Raw genomic sequence first — 26,041 nt, forward strand, 5'->3', positions numbered from 1 at the left:
AAGTGCCAGTCCAGCATTACGGGAATGGCCACCAGGGATAACGGATATGATTTATAAAGTATTAAAACATCAGTCATGTAGACAGAAAATTTTTAAAACAATACCACCATTTTCTTGGGTGTATTGCAGGTGCTTGAAATTGGCATACAGTCGAAATTAGTCAAAATCACAGAAAATAAACAGACTGTTGCCTGCTTGGACCATGTTTTCGTTTTTCAACAATGTCTCAACTGACAAATCTTTGTCCACCTGGATCTGAATGATAGTGTAAATTCCAGAAGGCTGATGTAACAAGAGTTTGTATTGAAAATAAGAACCCTATTCCTGTAGCTTTTATGGGAGCCATCATGCCAGTGTAAAGGAACCTAGCTCCCCCAGACCTACTCTGAATGTATCTATAGGGTGGCTTCATAATCCCTATGAATCCTGCAATAATGCTGGACACGCCTCCCCAAAAATGTGTCTGGAGGGTTAAACACATTGAAACTGGGAGTTATTGACGAAAAATTGGAGGAATAAGCGCTCCAACCCATGTTAACATCACCCCACATTGTGGTACTATACTGGAGTTGAAATTATTAGACAAGGTGCGACTTGCACATTGTGCCGCCAAATTCACCACCAAAGAAGCAAGGTCAACACAAGAGTGGCAAAGGAGATGATGCTGACTATACTGCAAGGTACTTTTGATCTTTAATTAAAAATTCAGTTTTTGGTAATTTCAATCCTTAGTCTGATTTTCTCAAAATGACTTATTTTATATTTATGCAACTGTATATAAAAAACTTCTTCTGATAGTTTCATGAAATTGTTACACGTTTTATTCGAATATGCTGAATCAACTGAACCAATATCATGATAATGATCTGAATAGGTACGAACCTAGGGGCTTAGATTTACAAATACTGATAATAAAAACAGTAATAAACTTCAAATAATGTATCTCCCGTTCTTTTCTGTCTCATCTCCTAGTTCTGTTTCAGTAGATATAATTAACTTGAATAAGTTACCTGCAAAATTTTTTATTGCTGTCTTCATCGGTTACATTAACTTGGCTTATTGATCGCAAAGGCCCTGCAAACTCCTCTTAATGGATCGAACACGAATGAACTCAGCTTTGCAGAGGTCTGGGAGGTAGGCTAGGATCTTTCCTTATTGTCGCTGATCTATAGATAGCAAAGGCCAGGATGGTTAATAAAACAAGTGAAATGACAGAATATCGGAGACTTTATTGGTCTCATACAGATATGATTTTATGTATAAAGCCTGAAGCCACGAGTGAAAATTTGTACTACGTCCGGTAATCGAATCTGAGTCTCCAGTTTACGAAGCAGGTGCGCTAGCCACTGAGCCACCTTGACACAGCAGTTTGCGTAACTGCTGGGATTTGCTTGGCGTCCCTCCCTCCTCGATCCAATTTCTTACTGCCACCCCAGTCTACTTTAAATTCTCACTTACACACGAACAGATTTGCTGAGGCTCTCCATGTTCTGGAATAGCACCTCAGCATTGAACAAAAATGGGGAATCGAGCCTAAAAGCTGGTTCTTATACAAATGAAATGACACTATTCCTGAGAGTTTAATGGTATTTGGGGTCGCAGTGAGAATTGAGTTCGAGGAGGGAGGCGTGCCAGGAAATCTGTGCTGTTGTGCGAACGGCTGCGCCAACGTTAACGTCTATTTGGCGTCACGCATCCCCCATTTTGCATAGATACTCCCGATACCATCTACTCAAGCGGTTTTGGGATCCTTTGTTAGTACGAGCATGTTATTTAAGATTCATTAGGAGTCCCTCCAGAGAAGGAGATGGGTTTAGGCGTTTGTCATGTTCAGAACAGAGCGAAGGCCCTGTTCGTCAGCCGTCACCTTCACCTGTGACGACGGAGCCCGACGTGACTCACAAGTGTCTTACTGAAGGACTTACGACCCACCTCACTCACACTCCCTGTGATGATATCGGACATCCCAGCACCTTTCTTCTACATTAGGCAATTCTTTCTTGATTTAAGCTATATCCACGCTGCACTACTACCCACACGCTTGATGACGACGCGGGAGATGTATACTGCCATGCAACTGAGAACTACCCGGAATGTGATTGAAAAAGCCACTACAAAGTGGCGTGTTGTGTGGCAGGCAGTGCATGCCACCACCGTTGATACTGACGTGCAATCTGCATCGTGTATAGCTGTTAATGGGAAACAGTTGTGCCAGTCCAACCTACATCACTTCCACCTCGCCGACTCGCCCTTGTGTGCCACATGCCAAGCGACTGACACGGATGAACATCGTTTCGAATGTGGGTCGGGAAAGGATGTTTGGTATTTGGTGCGTCAAATATAGGCTTTACTCACATGAACGACTCCCGACAGGATAATTACACAACCACTTCTTTTCCCAGATGGGGTGTATTTCCCAAGAGCAAAAACCGAACTCTGTGACGTGGATTGCCGGCCGGAGTGGCCGAGCGGTTCTAGGCGCTACAGTCTGGAACCGCGCGACCGCTACGGTAGCAGGTTCGAATCCTGCCTCGGGCACGGTAGTGTGTGATGTCCTTAGGTTAGTTAGGTTTAAGTAGTTCTAAATTCTAGGGGACTTATGGCCTCAGAAATTGAGTCGCATAGAGCTCAGAGCTATTTGAACCATTTTTTTTTAAAGTAGATTAGCGGCCACGCTGTTTACTGCCTATTCCTCAATGCAATGGCGAAAAGACAGTACCCGATTTTTGGTATTACCCCAAGCAACGACATTGTGCGATCGTCAAGAACCCTAAATACTGGCAATATTTTTCTAATTTTCTTTGGAGCGCATTCCATAAACCGTCTCGCAGTGGATCATCCATGACACGAGAATATAACCTTCGAACCTCTTTCCAGTTCCTTTTATTAACGAGACTGAACTAACATCAGAAACAACACAGTGGCGAGGCGACAGTCATCGGAAAATCCGCAGCGGGCTAAGGCATGGAGTATGCTGATGTCGTAACGAGGCGACTTTTATTATTATGGTTATGTCGCCGAAGAGGAACGCATTATTTTATCCGTTTGTGAAAAAAAGAAAAGAAAACGAACAAAACGTGGCTTAGTGGCTAGCGCACCTGCCTTGGAATCAGGACACCCGAGTTCGGTTCTCGGCCTTGGTACAAATTTTCACTTGCTGCTTCAGTCTATTTACATAAAATCAAACAAGGACTATGTTGATTTCTTTCCCAGGCGGTCTTGACCAGTTCATCACGAATGACTTAGATGACGATGTGCTATTAAACACCCATCCTTCAGACAAACTGTTTACGTAGCTGAGTTATGACGTGACTACTGAGATGTCGCTTACCTTGAAGCCCATGGACTCTATGGTGAGGATGACCCTGGCGAAGAGCCTGCGGTCTGTGATGAAGCGGTACTGGCAGCGCACGCTGTGGTGGTGGTCGGGGCTGCGCTTGTAGACCAGCGTGTTGAGCGGCGAGCGCAGGCGGCCAGAGGCGCTGCGCCACGCGGGGAACACCTCGTCGCAGGCGCTGCCCGCCACCGGGTCGCCGCTGCGGCTCGCGTTGAAGAAGTCGTAGTGGGCCCAGTAGTACAGCGAGGACCTGCCGAGGGCACAGCTAACGTCTCTTAACGAGTTCCCTCATAACATAAAACTGTGGCTACAACGTCATGACTGGCTGCTTAATGGCGGACTGGTCCACCTCTGGAAAGCCATGCGGCGGCCGAGAAGTCTATGTCCGTGATTCAGCGTGGTTTTAGAAAGCTACACTCGTGTCAAATTCAGCTTGCTCTTATCTCACGTGATATGCTGCGGAATATGGATGAAGGACAACAGCCACGTGCCATATTTCTAGATTTCCGGAATGCATTCGACGCGGTACTCCATTGCGGTCTGTTGAAGAAGGAATGAGCATATGGGATAGGTTCGAAGACTTCTCAAGCTATAGACCCCGGTACGTTGTCCTCGACGGGGAATATTCATCATAGACATGGTTATCGTCAGCAGGTCCCCTAGGAATTGTGAGAGAACCGCTATTTTTCTCTATATACATAAATGGTTTGGCGGACAGGGTGGACAGCAATCTGCTGTTGTATTTTGATGATGTTGTTGTGTACAGTAAGGTATCGAAGCTGACACACTGTAGGAAAATACCGGCTGATAGACATACACTCCTGGAAATAGAAAAAAGAACACATTGACACTGGTGTGTCAGGCCCACCATACTTGCTCCGGACACTGCGAGAGGGCTGTACAAGCAATGATCACACGCACGGCAAAGCGGACACTCCAGGAACCACAGTGTTGGCCGTCGAATGGCGCTAGCTGCGCAGCATTTGTGCACCGTCGCCGTCAGTGTCAGCCAGTTTGCCGTGGCATACGGAGCTCCATCGCAGTCTTTAACACTGGTAGCATGCCGCGGCAGCGTGGACGTGAACCGTATGTGCAATTGACGGACTTTGAGCGAGGGCGTATAGTGGGCATGCGGGAGGCCGGGTGGACGTACCGCCGAATTGCTCAACACGTGGGGCGTGAGGTCTCCACAGTACATCGATGTTGTCGCCAGTGGTCGGCGGAAGGTGCACGTGCCCGCCGACCTGGGACCGGACCGCAGCGACGCACGGATGCACGCTTATACCGTAGGATCGTACGCAGTGCTGTAGGGACTGCACCGCCACTTCCCAGCAAATTAGGGACACTGTTGCTCCTGGGGTATCGGCGAGGACCATTCGGAACCGTCTCCATGAAGCTGGGCTACGGTCCCGCACACCGTTAGGCCGTCTTCCGCTCACGTCCCAACATCGTGCAGCCCGCCTCCAGTGGTGTCGCGACAGGCGTGATTGGAGGGACGAATGGAGATGTGTCGTCTTCAGCGATGAGAGTCACTTCTGCCTTGGTGCCAATGATGGTCGTATGCGTGTTTGCCGCCGTGCAGGTGAGCGCCACAATCAGGATTGCATACGACCGAGGCACACAGGGCCAACACCCGACATCATGGTGTGGGGAGCGATCTCCTACACTGGCCGTACACCTCTGGTGATCGTCGAGGGGACACTGAATCGTGCACGGTACATCCAAACCGTCATCGAACCCATCGTTCTACCATTCCTAGACCGGCAAGGGAACTTGCTGTTCCAACAGGACAATGAACGTCCGCATGTATCCCGTGCTACCCAATGTGCTCTAGAAGGTGTAAGTCAACTACCCTGGCCAGCAAGATCTCCGGATCTGTCCCCCATTGAGCATGTTTGGGACTGGATGAAGCGTCGTCTCACGCAGTCTGCACGTCCAGCAAGAACGCTGGTCCAACTGAGTCGCCAGGTGGAAATGGCACGCCAAGCCGTTCCACAGGACTACATCCATCATCTCTACGATCGTCTCCATGGGAGAATAGCAGCCTGCATTGCTGCGAAAGGTGGATATACACTGTACTAGTGCCGACATTGTGCATGCTCTGTTGCCTGTGTCTATGTGCCTGTGGTTCTGTCAGTGTGATCATGTGATGTATCTGACCCCAGGAATGTGTCAATAAAGTTTCCCCTTCCTGGGACAATGAATTCACGGTGTTCTTATTTCAATTTCCAGGAGTGTAATTTCTAGTTTGTGTAATGAATGGCAAATAGTTCTGTATGTAGAAAAATATAAGTTAATGCGGAGGAGTAAGAAAAGGAATTTAGTAATGTTCCGATAGAGCATTCGTAGCATCGTACTGGTCACAGTCATGGCGTTTGCATATCTGGTCGTAACGCTGCAAAGCGATATGAAATGGAACGAGCATGTGAGGAATGTGATAGAGAAAGTGAATTGTGGACTTCCGGTTCATCGGGATAACTCTAGGAAAGTGTAATTCATCTTCAGAGGAGACCACAAGTAGGACGCTAGCGCCAACTATTCTTGAGCACTGCTTGAGATTTTGGGATCGGTACCAGGTCGGATTAAAGGAACACATTTAAACAATGCAGAGGTGGGCTGCTGGACTTGATACTGGTAGGTCCGAACAACTCGCAAGTTTTACGGACATGCTCCGCGAATTGAAATGCGAATCGATGGAGGTAAGGGGACGTTCTTTCCCAGAAAAACTAGTGAGAACATTTAGAGACCCGGCACTTGAAGCTGACTGCAGAACGATTCTGCTGCCTCCAACATATACGAGAAATGAGGGTTCATCCGGAGGCATATATATAGTTGTTTTTCCCTTGCTCTGTTTGAAATAGCTGATGTTCAAAATGGTTCAAATGGCTCTGAGCACTATGGGACTCAACTGCTGTGGTCATCAGTCCCCTAGAACTTAGAACTACTTAAACGTAACTAACCTAAGGACAACACACATATCCATGCCCGAGGCAGGATTCGAACCAGCGACCGTAGCAGTCGCACGGTTCCGGACTGCGCGCCTAGAACCGCGAGACCACCGCGGCCGGCAAACAGCTAAGCAAATGACTGGTAAGTAGTGGTACAGGGTACCCTCCGGCACGCGTCGTACGTTGGATTGCGGAGTATCTATGTATATGTAGATTTTTCGTGGCTTTGGTTCCTAAAGTCCTTGCATGGTCGAAGGTTAACAAGAAGCTGTCTTACAATATCTTTATTCACGAACGGTTTCGATCGCGGGTCATGTGCACGGCGGAAAAATATCTTGCGTTTCAACTTCACAAGTCACACATTCTATTTAACCAGCAACATATACTACAGAGCTGACTTGCAAACGTCAGAAAAAGGTACTTAACGGCTTAATACCGGGTTAAGCAAGCAGGAAACCTTGAAAACATGCAAATGAATGACATATAACAGCAATAAGTGCACAGCACAATTGCTCAGGCATAGTAAAATGAATGCGATTCTATTCTTATTTTAAAATGTTTACGACAGTTGAAAAATAATGTTTTCGCTTTTGGGGTACGCCGTCAGAAACCCGTAGCAATAGCGCAGTTGTATTCTGAAATGTATCCTGATGGAGTCAGGTAATAACGATATGTTTTTTCGATCATTATTAAAAGAAACTTCAGTAAACGGGAAATGTGAAGAAATTTCTCCAACGATAACAAAGCTTGCATGTCAGTTGTAGGATATACTTCTCTCGTTGAACAGCGTGTATGACATATGAAGTTGTCACAATCAATATTTTTCCAAGGTGAAAATGATCAATGATGGAAACCGGTTGTGTATAAAAATATTGTAGACAGCACAGTGGGTATCATGCATTTGTCCAAGTATATCGATGCTGTTGACAGCCCTCTGAAAAAATTTTTGCTAACACGGATACCACAAGCAATCGGACTTCAGTAATTTTTTTAATCTGTGGTACCTAAAGTTCAGAACTCAAATTTCAATTCCCAAAGCAGCTTTATGTAACTGAGAAAAATTCTCGAGAAAACCTACTCTCACATTTTTCGAACATCTGTAATTCCCTAAAAGTGAGCTGGCCTGCGTAGCTTGTAGTACAATGCTCTTCTCCCATACATAAGGATTGTGTTCGATTCCTAGCCAATGCATTCTTTTAAACGCCGTTGCATGCTCTACGAACATCTCCATAAAGTGTAAAATACATAAAGATGAACATAAGAAAGAATCAGTAGCACTCGAGACCAGTAATAGCAGGTTTCAGTCTCCTTTCGGTAACTTCTTGTTTCGTTTTTTCGCTCAGTTCGAATACACGCTTCATTTAAATAAAACAGTCTTCAAATGCATGCCAACTGACACACACATACTTATCATTTTTATCAAAAATGGGCTTGTTATTTGTAACTATAGGTCGCACACAAACTTATAGTCTCCAGATCAAACATAATTTCTTACTCAAAGACGTTGTGTGAAAGATTACTCTTAAAGATCGTTTAAATTAAAAAAAACTTTAACTTCTGCCCCCATTAAATTTGAAGTTAAATTATTATGATCGAGTAACATCTAGTTGCTTGGATGGAAACTTTTTGGCAAGAGAAGTCGCCTCCCCAAACTTTTTACACCAATTATGCCTCGCACTTCCAGATAGAATTTTTTTTACTATTTTGAACTTTAAAACTTATAGAACAAAATGATTAAAAGTTGTAGTTCATAATCATACTCTGATTACCGATGTAGTGGTCAGGAGGTGGAATAAAAGTTCTGTGGCGTCGCACAATTCCCACGATCGTCTACTCTGAAAATCCTTCAAAAAATCGGAGGCAAAATCGCCCGCCGTGGGAAAGCCGCCTTGGGTGATAATTAGGTACTCACTCTGCAGCATGAGACTCAGTCTCCAAGTTGTGTATCAGTTTCGATAAAGTCCAGAACTGATCTCTTAAAATAGAGTTAAAACGACTTTGGTGTAGACTTTTCTAATTTCCCGGAATACGACGTTTCCAGGAATATATAGTTCCCTACAGGTACTAATTATTGTTCCGAGCCACACACTAGGGAGAAGTTAAAATAACGGAAGAATCGAAGGCACCTATTCCATTGATGAAGTTAAATATTTCCTTGAATGATGTTTCCTGCTACATTTCATGTTCCTAACTACATTTCAGCATACGTATTGTATTAGATTAAATAATATAATTCACCAATGTACATTCGATATTCAAAATTGTATCTTACAACCATGCCCCTAATTACAGTTCCACTACTTTTCTACTCTCCGCAACTCTCGATCAGAAGTAAGAAGTCCATTGTTCATATAATCTTCCACGTAATATTACAGAAATTTAATGTCACGAGTCAGAGATAATTTACCTCTCGCAGTCATAATGAGTCTTTGAGCCATATAAATTTCTTGGTCTAGTGTAGGCATAGCATCTCGTTTTCGTTCTATAGTATTAATTTAGTTATTACAATGCATAAGGATAAATTGAGAGAGGCTATGGGTGTGGGAATGACAGCCATGAATTCATTTTAGAAATGTGTGGTATCGTTTCCGCAAATATACGGTGTCGTGTGTGCGGCGATGATACGTACCTCACATGTGTGTCTCTTCACCGTACTGGCGAGTTATTTGTATGGCGCTGCAGCAGAGATCGGTTGTGGCGATCTATTAGACGAGGGACGGGCTCGAATATGTAAGCCAGCCTTGAGAGACATTATGAAAATCACATGCTGTTGGTGTCTTGTGTGGCTGTGTGTACATGAACGTCGTGTGAGTAAACGTACAATCCCCTGTGGATTGGTACTCTGTTTGTAGGGAAGTTTGTGGGGAATACATGGAATATAGGGTGCCGGATGTTATGCTCGAAATTGATGACTTGCATTTTGGCAAAAGGAAGTACAACAGGGGGGAACCTCGGGTCGGATTATGGGTTTTGGGGGCTGTAGTTTCAGGTCGGGAGTGTGACGATGTAGCGTTTAAAGTAGCACCCAATCGGAAGAAGGAAGTTATAGTCAGCATAATTGAAGATCACGTTGCACAGGATTCCATTGTAATTTCAGATGGTTTTTCTTCACATAGAGATTTAGGGGAAAGGGGTTATCAGTATCTCGTAGTTAATCACAATATTGAGTTCAGATCGTTATCCACAGGGGTATGCACAAGTAGCGTAGAGGGTTGGTTATTGGTTAGCTGAGAAATCTCTTGTAGGGAAGGGAAATGCCGAATTTCCACACTTACAACTTAGACGAATATTCGTGGAGGCGTAGTATTGCCCGTTTAAATGTTTTGTTAAACGTGTTGAGCAATGCACCGTCCGAAATATGGTAACTAATTTCACGTTAGGATGGGGGGTAGGGGGGGGGGGGGGTGCATGTATGTGTCGGTGCGTGTTTGTGTGTGTGTGTGTGTGTGTAGAGAGAGAAAGAGAGAAAGAGAGTTGTGTCGGGTTGTACCCCCTGCTTCACTAGACCCAAATTTCTTGTGGGGCTGCAAATAAGCACTTGGTCGACAAGTTAAATTCAAATGATATATAGGTGACACTATGAAATTCATTACTACATGTACTGTAATGGCAAATGTGAAAAACAGGATATGCTATATGTGGCCTTTGTCTATAATTTGTACAGTACCGCGAACTGGAAAGATATCTCACACGAGCCAAGGCAATCCATAGTGCATCGACCACATATGCTGCATTTTCCAATTTTACCCTTAACTCACTTGCAATTTTCGTAACTGAGTTAACATACATTCATTGAATTTTATATTTAAATGAAGAGATATTCTAACTGAACAAATAAAAAAAAGAAAAATATAATTACCTAAACTAGCTTGTACTAACTGTTACCAATCTCGAGTCCTACCGATTTAGTTTGTATCTTAACGTACTTCACGCAACATTCATGTACTCGCAACACATGCATCGAACTTGAATCGAATCCGTGCCACCTACGTGGCATTTAAACAAAAACATTCTGCCCTTCGAAATATTCTCTTAACTTTAGTTAGTTAAGAACGCTCCGTAAGTTTCCAAGTCGTTTTTCCCGATGGTTTTTGAGATTGACATTGAATTTCTCTCGATGCCTGTGAACATAAACACAAAAAATGTAAAATATCCAACTGCCATTTGGTCCCCGAGTAAGCTTACGTGCGGTTTGCACTGTGTTATAACGGACAATGTATCGAATTTTCTAGCTACAGGTGTAGTTACATGTAATTCTTAATTACAATGGTATGATTCGGGAACTATGTACGTTATTACGAGGCATTGGAAAGTTCCTTCTAAAAGGTATCCCGATGGTGACAAGTAATACGAATTGTTTTTGTGAACATCATAAAAAAACCTCGATGAACTGAAAATGAGAAGAAACAAGCACTCCACCGCTAAAGAACAGAAACTGCTGAGAAAATTGGTGTGGTAAGACGCGATTCACAGCTCACTACGAAACAGGTTGAATGTGGGAGCAGGATCCATTGAACGATTTTTCTACGAGTACTAAGTTCCAACGGACTTCATTCGTTCCACGTTTAACTCCAAGAAGTGTCTTTCAGGATTCATTACTGTTCCTCCAAACAGTCTATGAAAACTGCGTAGTTGTTCCGTAAACGAATGAAGCATCGCTTACAAACCTTGGGCCAATCATACAGTGTACACTGCTCATCCGTGCAAAACGCGCAGTATTTGAGAGAAGTGGATTAACAACGATCTTCGTCTCTCAATTTGTGGTGCGGCTGTTTCACGGATCGCACCACTTGCCACAGTTTTATTGGTGGGACTCAAAACAAGCAAAATTTAACTATGAAAGAGCCCACCATTGATGATGGTCCCCTGGACATTACGAGAAGCTGTAGATGGTTCCTAATATGGTGTATGATCACCACGGACAGCAGTGCATGCCGTACAACATGCTGCCATGTGGGCCACAAATTTAGCAAGGAGTTCTGGTGTTAGAGTGTTCCCTTCATCCACCAGAGCGATTAACAACCACTGACGCTCGTTGGTTCATGTAAACGTGCTGCAATATGTCTCTCCAACGCATGTCACACTTGTCCGACAAGAATTAAGTCTGGGGAACGGCGCAGGCCAGTCCTTTCGCCGAATATCCTCTCTTTCCAAGAGCTGCTTCTCCTTGCACTGTTCGATGCGGTCGCGCATTGTCATCCGTAAAAATGAACTCAGAGCCGAGTGCACCCCTGAAAAGTCACAAATGGGGAAGGAGTACAGCGTCACAATAACGGTGACCGATGAATGTGTCCCGTTCAAAGATCTGGAAGTCAGTACTCTCGTGCAACATTATGCCACCTCAGACCATAACGTCTGGGCCACAAAGACGATTATGCTTGGGAATCATCCTGGGTACATTACGTGTTCTCACCTCTCGTCGTATAAGAGTTCATTATATGTGGATGAGGGGACATCCAGAATCACTACTCAGACTGAGTGTTTGAATGTGCTCCTTCGATTTGGTGATAGCTTTCGCTGCAGGTTTTCGGACCTGCTTGGGGAACCTGGTTGGGGAACTTTACCATTCACCTTGATAGTTCACGCTGAAGTAATCGGGTAGATGAGTACTTGTGGAGTGCAGGTGCTAATGTTTTGGGATACATCTTCTGAGGAACATTCGCCAGTGGACACGTGGGGAGTGACGTCAGATGGCGTTCAGAGAAAACGTACTTGTAATGCCAAAATACTAACAGCAAAATCCTGAAGCATTCATAACATAATTCAGGAATTTACTGCCCTTCAGGAAAGCAGTTGCTCTCAGATTATACTCGGAACAGCGAGCTGGCTGATACTCAAAATATAAAACTCCTAAATGTTTAGCGTGGCACGGAACTGTTAGATGTCATAGAACAGAGTGGGTATAGAAGTCGAAACTGTGACTATGTAGTTTCGTGGGCACGAACAACCAGCCTGGAGGAACCTAGGTCAAACATTAATTTTTTTTTCTCGTGACGTGATTCCCTCGAAACAACTGGCGATTTAAATTTCCAACTATGGACTGGAATATCCATGGACTAATTGAAGGTGGCACTCACAGACAGTCTTGTGAAGTGCTTCTAAATACATTTCCCGGAAACAGTCTTGAGCAGCTTCTTTGACCACACATTCGCAATTGAAATATGAGTGTTGGAACTTTAATAGTGACAAATATTTATTCCCAGATCGTACAAAATAGATACAGCTTGCACTGTACGTGCTTGAGTATTGTGCCTCAAATTGATGGCCAGGTCCTGCAAAAAGTGTCACCACTTCAGTCTCTATGCTGTTCATCTTTGGAACACAACCTACGACCAGCTTGGAGACAAAAGTGATGACACATTTTGCAGGACCTGACCATTATTTTGCAGGACGATGCTCAAGCACGTACAGTGTAGGCTGTTACTGATTTATTTGACTGGTGGGGCAGCTAAGTGCTATACCACCTACCGCGCTCCCCTGACTTAAGCTCTCGTGAGATCAACTCGATTTATAAACTGAAGGAAACACTTCTTGGCATTCGCCTCAGAACTGCTACAGATTCGTTGGACAATAAACCGCGCCACTCGAACTGTCGACACAACTGGCACTGCTAAGAGTACCCTGCGACTTCCACATCGCTGGCAGTAGGTTATGCACAACGCTGGTGACTAATTTGAAGGTCAGTAAAACTCTGAAACGTGTATCTATTTTGTATGGAAATAAATAGTTCCAACCCTCGTATTTTATACCATGTAGCTATACGCAGGCCTGACCTTATCGACAGTGTCAGTATAGTCATGAATTAGTGATGATGATGTCGGCTGTTGATTCGTATGTGGCAACGGCCTTGCCGCAGTGGATACACCGATTCCCGTGAGATCACCGAAGTTAAGCGCTGTCGGGCGTGGTCAACACTTGGACGGGTGACCATCCAGCCCGCCATGCGCTGTTGCCATTTTTCGGGGTGTACTCAGCCTCGTGATTCTAATTGAGGAGCTAGTGGACCAAATAGTAGCGGCTTCGGTCAAGAATACCATCTTACGACCGGGAGAGCGATCTACTAACCCCACGCTCCTCCTATCCGCAGTCTCCATCGGGGAAGATACGGCGGTTGGATGGTCCCGCTAGGTCACTCGTGGCCTGAAGACGGAGTGCGGGTTGTTGATTCGTACGACACATCTTCTGCAACTTGTTGGAGAGATGTTATCTGGATTTCACTTGGTAATGATTACAAAGTGAAAACTGGTTACTAGCAAACAAACAGAAAATTTTACTGCCTGTAACGGACGGTTTGCATTCCCAAAATATATCGTGACCCTCAACCCGTGTGGAAACAAAGTCATCTAAATAACCAATTGTTATCCTGCTACTTGGACCACGGGTGCAGATACATTAGTTCCAAAGCCGTCCGCGATGGCCGAGCGGTTCTAGGGGCTTTAGTCCAGAACCGCGCTACTTATACGGTCGCAGGTTCAAATCCTGCCTCGGGCAAGCATGTGTGTGATGTCCTTAGGTCAGTTAGGTTTGAGTAGTTCTAAGTTCTAGGGGACTGATGACCTCAGATGTTAAGTACCATAGTGCTCAGAGCTATTTGAACCATTTTGAGCCATTAGTTAGGATTTGATGAGTGTAAAGGAATTATGGGTAAAGCTTTAACTAATTGTATATCGCGCTCTGGACACGTATGTGCAAAGTAGGTAGGTTTAGGACGAAAAGACCGTCACTAGTTTAATAAAAAAATCGGAAAACGCTGAAGAAACACAGCTGTTGCACTTAGAAAAAGAAAGGAGAGTGCCGACAGTCGAATGTTAGTTGAAAGTAGTGCGTTTGAACAGATCTATATGTGTATTATACAACTTTCACCTCCATATCTTAGCGAAAAATCTTGCGGAGAACACAACAAAATTCTGATCCTACGTAAAATTAGTAAGTTGGCCAATGACTCCTATCCATTCACCTATCGACAAGCCTGGTGTGGCAATAGAAGATAGCAAAAGAAATACTGAAGTTTTAAAGTCCACGTTAAAAAATAATACGCCAAAATAACAGTACAAACATAGCATCGTTCAACAATAGCAGAATATGGAGGGTACAGATATGGACAAACCTGCCGCAGACAAGCAACTGCACGTGTTGTAAACTAGTAAGTCAGCAGGTCTGGATGGAACCGCACTTCGGTGTTACAGAGAGTACGTGTCGCCACTGGCCCCTTAATTAGCTAGCAATTATCGCAAATCAATTGCCCAGAGCACAGTCTCAAGCAACTATAAAAAAAGGGGGTAAAGGAACGCACCGGTAAGTTACTAGCATCATTAACGTCGGTTAACTGCTGAACTCTTAAGCGTATTCGAATACATTGAAGAGGTAAAGAAATTGGTACACCTGTCTAATATCGTGCACAGCCACCATGAGCACGCAGAAGTGCCACAACCCAATGTGGCAAGACGTGGATAGCTAGAGAGAACTGACACCATGAACCCTGTAAAGATATCCACAAATCCGTAAGGGCGTGAGGGGGTGGAGATCTCTTCTGGACAGCACGTTGCAAGGCATCGCAGACATGCTCAATAATGTTCATGTCTGCGGAGCTTAGTGGCCAACGTAAGTGTTTAAACTCAGAAGAGTGTTTCTAGAGCCAATATGTAGCAATTCTAGACGTGTGGGGTGTCGTATTGTCCTGCTGTCATTGCCAAGACCGTCGGAATGCACGATGAACAAAATGGATGCAGGTGATCAGACAGGATGGTTACATACGTGCCACCTCTCACATCTGTCACACTCGTATCTAGACATATCGGGGCTCCCACATCACTATAAGTGCACAAGCCCTACACCGTTACAGAGATTTCTCCAGCTTGATCAGCCCTGTACTGATATGCAGGTTGCATGGATTCATGAAGGTGTCTCCATACCCGTACACGTCCATCACTTGATACCATTTGAAAGGAAACTCGTCCGATCAAGCAACGTTTCCAGTCATCAACAGTCCAATGTCGGTGTTGAGGGGCCCAGGCGAGTCCTAAAGCTCTGGGTCATGCAGTCATCAAGGGTACACGAGTGGGCTTTTGGCTCCGAAAGCCCAAATCGATGATGTTTCGTTGAATGTTTCGCACGCTGACGTTTTTCGACTGCCCATTATTGAAATCTGCAGCAATTCGCGGAAGGGTTGGAGTTCTGTCACGTTCAAAGATTATCTTCAGCCGTCGTTGGTCCCGTTCTTGCAAGATTCTTTTCCAGCAGCGGCGATGTCGGAGATTTGATGTTTTACCGGATTCCGGATATTCACGATATACTCGTGAAATAGTCGTATGGAAAAATCCTCACTTCATCCCTACCTCGGAGATGCTGTGTCCCATTTCTCAAACGCAGAGTCTAACACCCGTTCAAACTCACTTAAATCTTGATAACCTGCCGTTGTAGCAGCAGTGACCGATCTAATAACTGCGCCAGACACTTGTCTTATGCAGGTGTTACCGACCGCAGCGCCGTATTCTGCCTGTTTACGTATCTCTGTATTTGAATAAGCATACCTATACGAGTTTCTTTGGTGCTTTGTATAATAACCTACCTTGAGGCAGAAATGGTTATTTTCGCATGTCAGCACAGAATTAGAAAGCACAGCTCTCGTGAATCCCAGTTTACGCTTCCCACATATTTTGTGAAACCTTGAATGCAGTTCAACAAGCAGATTCCATACTCCTAGACATCCGGGAAGTCTTTGGCTTAGTTCACCATCAGACCACCTACGAAGATCCGAGAACATGGAATAGGTTCTCAGGTAAGTGAGTAGCTTCATTGACAGAATCGAATACGATATCCGGGGTTGCGGGTAATCATCAGAGACAAGCGTATTGTCAGAAGCGCCTGAGAGATATGTGATAGGACGCCCTTGTTATCTATTTACGTAAACGATCTGACTTGTAGAGTGAACAGCAATCTGCGAGTGTTTGCTTATAACGCTGTTTTGTACGGTCAAGGGTGTTTGTATGAAGATACCGGATGACTTAGAGAGAATATCCGTGTCGTGTGACAAACGACAGCCTGCCTGAAATGAAGAAAAATATAAGTTAGCGCATGTGAATAGGGAACCGCTTCGATTAAATAACTTGGCATAACGTTTTGCCAAGTGGTATGAAATGGAGCGAGAATTTGAGGTCCCTTACAGCGAATGCTAATGTCCGATTTCAGCTTATTGAAGAATTGTAGGAAAAATTTAGCTCAAGTGTAAAACTGATTACTTATAGAATTCTTGAATATTGTTGCAGCGTTTGGGAGCCCGTCGGGTCAGAATAAAAGAAGACATATAAGCATCGGGTTCGATCAACATGCGATTATTATGAAGATACTTTGGAAGCCCAACTTCAAATCACTGGTGGGAAGACTACGTTCTTTTCACACAAATTACAAAATTTACGGAGCCCGAAATTGCGGCTGTCAGCCGTACGATTCGACTGCTGCCAACGTATAAGGACCACGAAGACGAGATATGAGAAATGTTAGCTTGTAAGCAGGCATATACTCCTTCTTCTGCCGCTTTATTTCCGAGATGAACGACTATGGGAATGGCTATAATGGTGTGAGGTACTTACCACCGTGCGAGGTATGGTGGCTAGCGGGGATGTACCCGAGAGATAGGTTCCGATCAAATGTTGCTGTACGGCAAGTTATTTAATTAAGTCATAAAGGCTTTATTGCAACCTAATTTTTACTGCAGATTGAAATACACATTCCGGTCTCTTTTGCAAGACTTGTAAAGAAAAGAATCTTCACCTGAAAGAGTAGGAGAGATTTGTGATACGGTCCGGTGACGAAAGGGCAACCTAATATAAAACACCAAAATGCACCCATATTTTGGATGGAGCTACGATGACTGCTGTACTGTAAATCATGGAATTTATCTGTTTATGAATATTTGTGTGGATATTATATAGAAATTTCTTATTTTTTACAATAATTAAAATTACCTTACAAACATTTCAATAATCAACGTCCGAGGGAAGTAACTATTTGTGTAAAAGTTCTTTGGTGAATGTAGAAAAAGAACGAAAATAAGAGGTCACCGAACCAGAGAGACAGAGAGAGAATAATGTCAAACGGTAATAAAAGGAACCATTTTGTGCCATCCATTTTAGTGTAACGTCTAAATTGCAAAAAATTGGAAATGAAAAACATACGCTTAATTGAGAAACGGGCGACAGGAATAACGGACGAAGTACAGAGATGAAACTAAAATTTCAGTGACACTGCAAGTTCCATAGATTTCAGAGTCTTTCAGTTATATTAACAATAATTTCCGCTCATCGCCGAACTGTGTTTCTATGAAAAAGCTATTTGCATTTTCAGTGCAGAAAAAATTATCATCTGTAGGAGTTTTGTGAACAACCATAAACTGTGTACCAATTGCTAATTTTAATCCAATGGATTCCCATGCACTATAATACCGCTCATAGGTGGCCAGAGATATATCTCTAAGTGCAATAAAAAGTCGTTTGTTAGAAAAGATAAAATTGCCGATCGTAACTCCTAAAACAAAACTGTCGAAATCCCACACAACAAGCTAAAGGGACACGGAAGCGCCAGACTGAATCTCTTTTAATAATCCGTAGGTTTCGGCATAAAAATAATGATTGATGTACTGCTGTAAGAAATTTAGAGATATACTGATATCGTAAATATATAACACGAGTAATATAATAATTTTGTCAATTTTTGTAACATTTGCTTTTGAATTTGTGTTTATTAATTCATTAATGATCCAGCGCCTATGTTTCTCCTGTTGCTATACGTCTGTTTTGAGTCTACTGCAGTTTATTTTTTGCAGTTTCTTATCCTTATCCCGCCTTGTGCATGCATCGGATCTTCTTATGGAGGTGTCGTAATTCTTTCCATTGCTCTTAGAGGTAAACAATATAAAATTAATAAGAATTCAATGTACATTGTGTATTAATTTATTGTCCTAATGACTTTCATCATATTTCATGATGACTGTGTGAGACTAGCATGCTACTGTTTATCCGTCTATGTGGCTCGAAGGTTTTGTGCTGGGAGTTCAGTGGCGCTAGACGACGTATGTAGAGCGCATCTGAAGCAAAAAATACAGTGGCAAATGCCATCAGGTTAAACTGTTACGGGAAGTTTATTTGGCTACGCAACTGTAGCTGTCTGTTACTTATACGAGCGGTGTCAGTAACCGTCACCAGAAGAAAACAGCGTTCAAAGACTCTAGTTCGCTAAGGCTACAATAGGCAGTAGCAGAACTGAACTCGAGAACCTATATCGAAATTGGTTAGTCGATGCCGTACTTCCACCTGGTGAGGTTTGAGGTGCAGTGCACAGCTCTGTGATCCATTGCTAATGTCCGATGCTGAAGTGAAGAATTTTTTCACATTTGTTTCCAAGGCCGCCTTTGGTCATGTGATTCGGCTAAAACTGATACACTACTTGTCAAATTTCCGAAGAACACCTGTTAAATATGAGGAAGGTGCCACAGCAATGAGAGTCTGTCTGCCCAGTATCGTTTATCCTAGTTGTATCAAATGTGGAAACATCTCGTGGGGGCACTGTAGACAGATACAGATCTGTAACACATTTACTTACTGTCGAAGACGGGTGTACTTTTAAATTAAAGAATATCTATCGAATATTACACTGACATTTTCACTGAGCATTTTGCAACAAGGTGAAATACAGATTTCCTGAAATAAATTTGCTAAACTATTTTGACATTGTAGGAAACATAGAATTGGATTGAAGTTGATCTGTTTTAGTAGAGAAAGTAAGAAGGAAAGTAAACACTAATATTATGGGAAACATGAATTAAGAGCGTGTGGATACGAAAAGTGACCCTTTATATTCATATTCCTAGTTGTATCACTGCAGTCCATCTGCTCAATTCCAAGCAGCAACAGGGGCAGCTCTTTCGTATTACATTAACGCTGACCTGTTGCGAAACTTAAAACAGACTGTGGGTAGCTTCAGTGACTCACGTCACCTCATATTTTTGGCTGTTACAGGTCTGATCAAGCAAGCGGAACAGCTTTGAAGAGTCTGTTAGTGTAAAGGTTCTTCGCCGAAAATCTAACAGGACTCACTCGATAACTGGAATCCATTTCATAAAGGAAAGAGATCAGGGCTTTAAATGAAACGCATACCGCATGCCACCTGATAAAAAGTATCTCTGGCGCACGGGATTTCATTAACGCGTTATCAGAATGTTCTGATAATTTATGGTGTTATCGAGCAGCGTAAATAAAATATTTCACGTGCAGCGACTCTTCTGAATTCAATCTCTTTGTACTGGTGCAGCTTTCATTCCATTTACGGGTATTGTTAGCCAGTGCATTTAATGAATTCTCTTTCCGAGTGCGAATGGTACTTCATCTCTTTTGCAGCAAGCTCCACTTTCAGTTCATAAATGAAGAATCTGCTAGACAGCTAGCCTCATTTTATGATCGAAAGGACAGACTGGTGAATAACGGCACAGTGTTTGAGACCGTCTGTGTTAACAGAGAAGAAAAGCTTCTCGTGTACTGGAAATTATAGATGTACGATGCAATACGTTACGCTCATTTATTTTACAAAATATTGCGTGTAATTAATAAAGGAGTAAATTTTTTGAGTTAAATTGTCTTTTCGAATGAGCATCACAGCGCTACGAGAGACTGTGTCATAAAAATGGGAAAAATATCTCAAGTGATGTATTATTATCAAAATTTCAGAATAGTACCAACTCGAATTTTCGATAATCGTGCCGAATATGACTCATCCATGCCTTCAAAGAAAATACTGTGATGTGTATCTGCTTTACAGAAAAAAAAGCGTATCTCCATGTTTGGATGAGAATGTACATAAATGGTAGCAATATTTTCTTGAGAAGACAGTCGTACAGTTCATAAAAAGCACGGATAAAGCGCAAACGATTGAGCAAAGCACATAATAAGTACTGAAAAGTAATGAAAGTGACATACCATTTCGCCGGCCGGAGTGGCCGTGCGGTTCTAGGCGCTACAGCCTGGAGCCGAGCGACCGCTACGGTCGCAGGTCGGATCCTGCCTCTGGCATGGATGTGTGTGATGTCCTTCGGGTAGTTAGGTCTAATTAGTTCTAAGTTCTAGGCGACTGATGACCTCAGAAGTTAAGTCGCATAGTGCTCAGAGCCATTTGAACCATTTTTTGACACACCATTTCACCAGACGTGAAGAGAATTAAAAGCTCACATTACGTTCTGTTTCAAGGGAACGACTGTACTCCACGACCGTGATGTAATCCAGGATAGAACGAAGGTCAGCATTCGCCGTTATGTCTTCAGTCTTGTTTCATTGCACTGCAAATTTAGATTTCAGCTGACAGTGCAGCTGTGACGAGTGCGCTATAAGCATTCATGTAGAATAAAGTAATCATTACGGCACACATTAAGATACGACATCGGCAGGTACTCGAGTTTTCGATAATCGGGCCAAATATGACTCATCCTTGCCTTCAAACAGCTGAAATCTTGAGTTGCAATGCAATAACAAAGACAGATGATGTTACGGCCGATGCTGACCTTCATTCTGCCCTGCATTAAAATCACTGCTGAGCTAATTTCAAATTTGTGGTCCACATTTTGTTTCTGGAACGTGGTAAAAAAACATGCTATCTGCTTGGATTATCTTCTACTTGTAAAATAAAGAAATCATTGTGATAAATAAACTAGGCATTCCTCATAAAGGAGCACTTCCCAAAATTAAATTAATAAAAGTGGGAACTGTACTTCACTCAATATTGAAATGAGTAATGGATAATACCCTTCACTAAATGTATCGTTGCATATTTATTGTAAAAGTATTCTTCTTTCACTTACAAATTGCTTGTTATGAAAGTGGATAGACGAAGCAAGTAATGAAGAATAAATCTGTTTCCTGTTTCATATTACCCAGAACGCGAGATAAACAACGCAACAGTATCATATGAGAGTGTTCTGAAAAATAGTGACTGCGAATATTTTATTGTGTTCTCATTACCGGCTGACGTATTGCGTTTCATGCACATTGGTTGATCGACATTTCCACTTCGCTGACGCAAGCTGTAGCCCTCTGCTGCTAGAGGGTTCCGAAGTATAGTGTGCAACATGGCGGCGTGTAACGTAACCATGGCGGTGGGCGAGAAACAGTGTGCAGTAATCGAGCTTCGAACTCGAAGCATTCGTGAACACGCGTAGTCCTCTTTCCTTCAGAACGACAGTGCCATATCACACAGGGGCGCTGCAACATCTGAAGGCTTAGGTTCACAGTATCATCGATCAGTCCCGACCTGCCCGTTCCCAGTTCCACCAACTTCCAAAAATTAAAGAACGCCTTCCAAGACTTCACTTTGGCAGAGATGAAGCTGTACAAGTAGAGGTGACGTTGTGCCTCTGTCAATAAAGTGTAACATTTTTCAGTGACGGTATCAACAAACTGGTCTCTGTGAGAGTTGCGCTCGTCGCCGGGACTCTAAACATTCATGGTGGTGTCTGTTTGTACTATATCGTGTCTCCCTACCACCTTCGCGCCACGACGCTCTGAGCGTGTTTTTTAGGGAATTGACTAGTCTGAACCTGGGACCTGTTGCTGTTAAGGAGACGCCAGACCACACATGACATGTAGAATTCCGAAGAGTTCAGTGAGACTAGCGATGATATAACCAAATACTAAATGATCTCAGCGTCAGCTCCACTGCACTCGCTGTAAAACAATCTTAATACTATTATTACGCAAAAAGGGGGTGTAACAGATGAGACTTCCACAGTTCTGAGTGAAGCTTTACGCGCTCAAAACTGCGGCATCGCATGCGTTCATTACCTTGTCGGTGTTTACGCAGCGTCTGGGCGGCGGGCAGCATAGCTCCGCTCACCTCGCCATCTCGGAAGCAACTCTCTCCTAACTTCTCCTTACTACAATTTACCGGAGTTGGTTTAAGAAAAATTATCTGGCTGTGTTTTCATCTGACCAATCAGGGTCTCAATGTTAACCTTAAGCTCCGCCTACAAAAATTCTGTCTATCCAATGAGAAACGTTATACTTTTCGTGGTGGGGCAACGTTTTTCAAGTTTGCAACGTAACAGAGACGCTAAAAAGTCTCACGCTAAAACCTGCAGCTGGTGTGGTCCTTTTAGCATTATCGTAAGATTTATACTGTTCTTCTGGAGGGCTCTATCTTTTAACATTGGCTTGGAGGTGGTCCTAATGTAACAGACACGCAAAAAATATCACGCTAAAACTTGCGGGTGGAGTAGCCCTTTTTGTGTTATCATAAGATCTATACTGTTTTTCTGGAGGGCTCTAGCTTTTAACACGGGCTGGGGGGGGGGGGGGGGGGGTTGGCCCTTGACGTAACAGAGACGCGAAAAAGTCTCACACTAAAACGTGCTGGTGGTAGTCTTAGAGGTAGGCTGGCGACGTGGGTGTCTAGTCCGCCCCTTATCGTAAGGCCTTCTAGCTTAACACGGTTCTGCTCTCGGCTTCTGTTCTCGTTTCTCCCCTCGGAACTGCGTCGGTCTCACGGTGGGAAGGTACAACATGCATTTAGGCATCCTTGTGTTAGTCTGTGGTATTCCATTTGCTCACTCGTTATTCGTATTAATTTGGTTAATTTAATGTCACGATTTATTCGGAGCTATGTGACATACTAGTGGATTTGCTTATCATGTCAGGGTTTTCATGGAAGGTGTTGGATTTGCCTGACACCTTACAGGACGACTATGTTGAAAAAATAAAAAGTCGTAATAACCAATAATAAATATGTAGAATGTTAATAATGTATATTTTATTTGAAAATATTGAAGAATTTTCACGTAAGAAAATTTGTTGGCGCACTTCTCGGAACGACCTCCTAATAATGAGATGTTAAGTGAGATCTGTCTTTAGACCAGGAAGTAAATACGACACCTTGACGTGATATAACTTCGCTGGATGCTTTCAGTATTCAGTCCTGTGACGTTGGAAATCAGTACTCTTCCGAATTAATACGACAGGTCCACACACCACACAGATTCGTGTAAAATGGCTATCCTTGAGCAATGTTGTCTTCCACCATTGCCTTAAGTTGTCAGTAAGGGGTTGCATATGTGCCGGTCGGTTGTATTGACAAAGCGCAGTATGACAGGTCAATAAGTCGATGTGGAGACGTGACAGGACGGCAGACAGGGGCATTCAGGTTTCGACGTATTCGTGACGACACAAGAATGAATTTGACCTGTTTCTGGTGTATCAATGCGGATCGACCAACGAGTCTACAAGGAATGATTTATCTTTCGAAACTATGTAACACAACATAATAACTGAGGTCGTAGACACATCTTAACCCATGCTTGTCAATCATTTACCGTAACTGCCAATCCCCTCCAGACATATCCATTCTAACGACCCACTTTCCCTCTCGTATCACAATGGTATTTGGTTGAAAATATTGACGAGCTCTACAATGACCCATCGTAGGTACTTCGATAGGAATAAAAAAATCATTTCCGGAATTATACAATCGACACATAAAACAGTAGAATGTAAAATAGTTAACAATCAGGATACTGGAAACAATAAGTAGAAGGAAAACGCCGTTGCCCACTATATGGAGTGGACAATTTCATAGTGTTTCCTACTGCAGTCAAAGTTTATGAAATATTACAGTATTTTTTCTTTCTTAAGCAGTGCCTGTTACGTTTCTCACCACCATTCGAGACTCTGCGTTTTCATAGGTGCACTGCGAAGTTAACATCATACTCAGTATTGAGGTATTCATTTCGTGACAGGTCTAAGACAAGAGATTTAGGTTCTCTGAATTACGTTAAGAAAGCTACCACTCATGTAGCATTTCATTTGGGAACTAATTGACCAATTAAAACATGAAGATTATTATCTTTACATAAAACTGCATTTTCTTGCTTAGTTGCTCCGCCACAGTTCCCCTACAGTAGCGAATTACTCTTGCGGCCGATTCAGCAAAACAACATCTTTTGGACGGTGACACAAGACGATTCAGTAACTAGGAATGCTACAGCAAGAACATAGATTCAGTGAGTATTAAATTTATTCGGGAAGCTGGACTTGCAGTAGACACCTTACTGGACCTCTGAAAAGGAGGAAATGCTACAGTTTACAACACTGTCAGAGCTTATAGAGTACTGAAATGACAGACAAGCTAGGGCAAATGATGTCATGATTACCCAACAGTTAAGCCTGGCAACTCCTGTCTATTAGGAAGTAGTGGTCATGAACACTGCCGTTTCACACACTAACCAAAATGCCTGGTAATATATTACCAAATTTATGCAGAAATTCACAATGATATGGTCACTGCTAGCCACTTGTCTCAATGAGAGGTCTATGCCCCTATATCATCCAAGATGAAACAGCATACTGTCCCAGACAGACTCCGTCATCAGCAGTTATAGACTGGCCTCTTTCCAACGGCGAGGATCCCTCAGGGTGACTGTCTACATCTACTAGTCGTCTTCCTTGAGGAATGGAGTTCGAGCCAGGGCTTTCCAGCTGCCCAGCCATCACTGTCTGAGCAGGGAGACACTGTCGTCCTACTTTGTCGGATGTGGACACACGCTGTCACTGTCACAATCGCTCTCTGCACTGTCATAATTTGTGCTAGGGATCTCACCTGCCCAGTGAGTTGTCACGCTGAGTAGTGGAGGCAGGCCAGTTGTTTGATGCCACAAGCTTTCTGACATCCATGCACCACTTGGCACTGTTCCTGTGTCAGCACTGTGGCCACTGTGCTAAAACATCAGCTCCGTACTGACTGGTCATTGCCTGACGAAACACACAGAGAGACCTCCTTCCGATGAGCCACTGCTTAGAATAGCATACTCAGCTTACCATGGCCGCCTATGTCACTGGAGACCATTAGCCGTGCCACCAGTTACCTCTTTGCTGCTGCGTGATACATGATAACACAACACTGCAGTCCCGCTCAAGATGGTGAACCGATACCATTCGGATAATTACAAAACAGTCTTGAAACTTCCTGTCAGATTAAAAGTGAGTGCCCGACCGAGACTCGAACTCGGGACCTTTACCTTTCGCAACTGCTCTCATTCTGGAAACATCCCTTAGGGTGTGGCTAAGCCATGTCTCCACAGTATCCTTTCTTTCAGGCGTGCCAGTTCTGCAAGGTTCACAGGAGGGCTTTGTAAAATTTCGAAGGTAGGAGACGAGATACTGGCAGAAGTAAAACTGTGAGGAACGGGCATGAGTCTTGCTCGGTGGCTCAGATGGACAGCCGGCACGGTAGTTCAACAAGTTCGGTCAGAGGGTTAGCTGCCCTCTGTAATAAAAAAACTGAGTTAATCGATCAACAACGAACTTAAACGGATGTATTACGACGTCCGCCCCGAGAAGATGCAACGAACAAAATGAGATTAAAAAAGAATGGTAGAGCACTTGCCCGGTAAAGGTGAAGGTCCCGAATTCGAGTCTCGGTCGGGCACCCAATTTTTATTCTGCCAGGAAGTTTCATATCAGCGCACACTCCGCTGAAGAGTGAAAATGTCATTCTGGAAATATCTCCCAGGCTGTGGCTAAGCCATGTCTCCGCTGTATCCTTTCTTTCAGGAGTGCTAGTTCTGCAAGATTTCGGAGGAGAGGTTCTGTAAAGTTTGGAAGGTAGAAGACGAGATACTGGCAGAAGTAAAGCTGTGAGGAACGGGCTTGTGTTGTGCTTCGGTAGCTCAGATGGTAGAATACTTGCCCGCGAAAAGCAAAGGTCCCGAGTTCGAATCTCGGTCGGG

The 26,041-nt window shown here is 43.5% G+C and overlaps 1 protein-coding gene across 1 annotated transcript in view; it reads right to left on the minus strand.

Moving 5' to 3' along the window:
* LOC126334711 (cubilin-like) overlaps positions 1–26,041 on the minus strand; it is a 450,438-nt gene that overhangs the window by 66,294 nt on the left and 358,103 nt on the right. The window contains exon 8 of the mRNA XM_049997222.1: positions 3,332–3,587. Coding sequence (XP_049853179.1) covers positions 3,332–3,587 — 256 coding nt within the window. The remainder of the gene's footprint in view (positions 1–3,331; positions 3,588–26,041) is intronic.

This window comes from Schistocerca gregaria, chromosome 2, assembly GCF_023897955.1.
Source record: "Schistocerca gregaria isolate iqSchGreg1 chromosome 2, iqSchGreg1.2, whole genome shotgun sequence".
Lineage (NCBI taxonomy): Eukaryota > Metazoa > Arthropoda > Insecta > Orthoptera > Acrididae > Schistocerca > Schistocerca gregaria.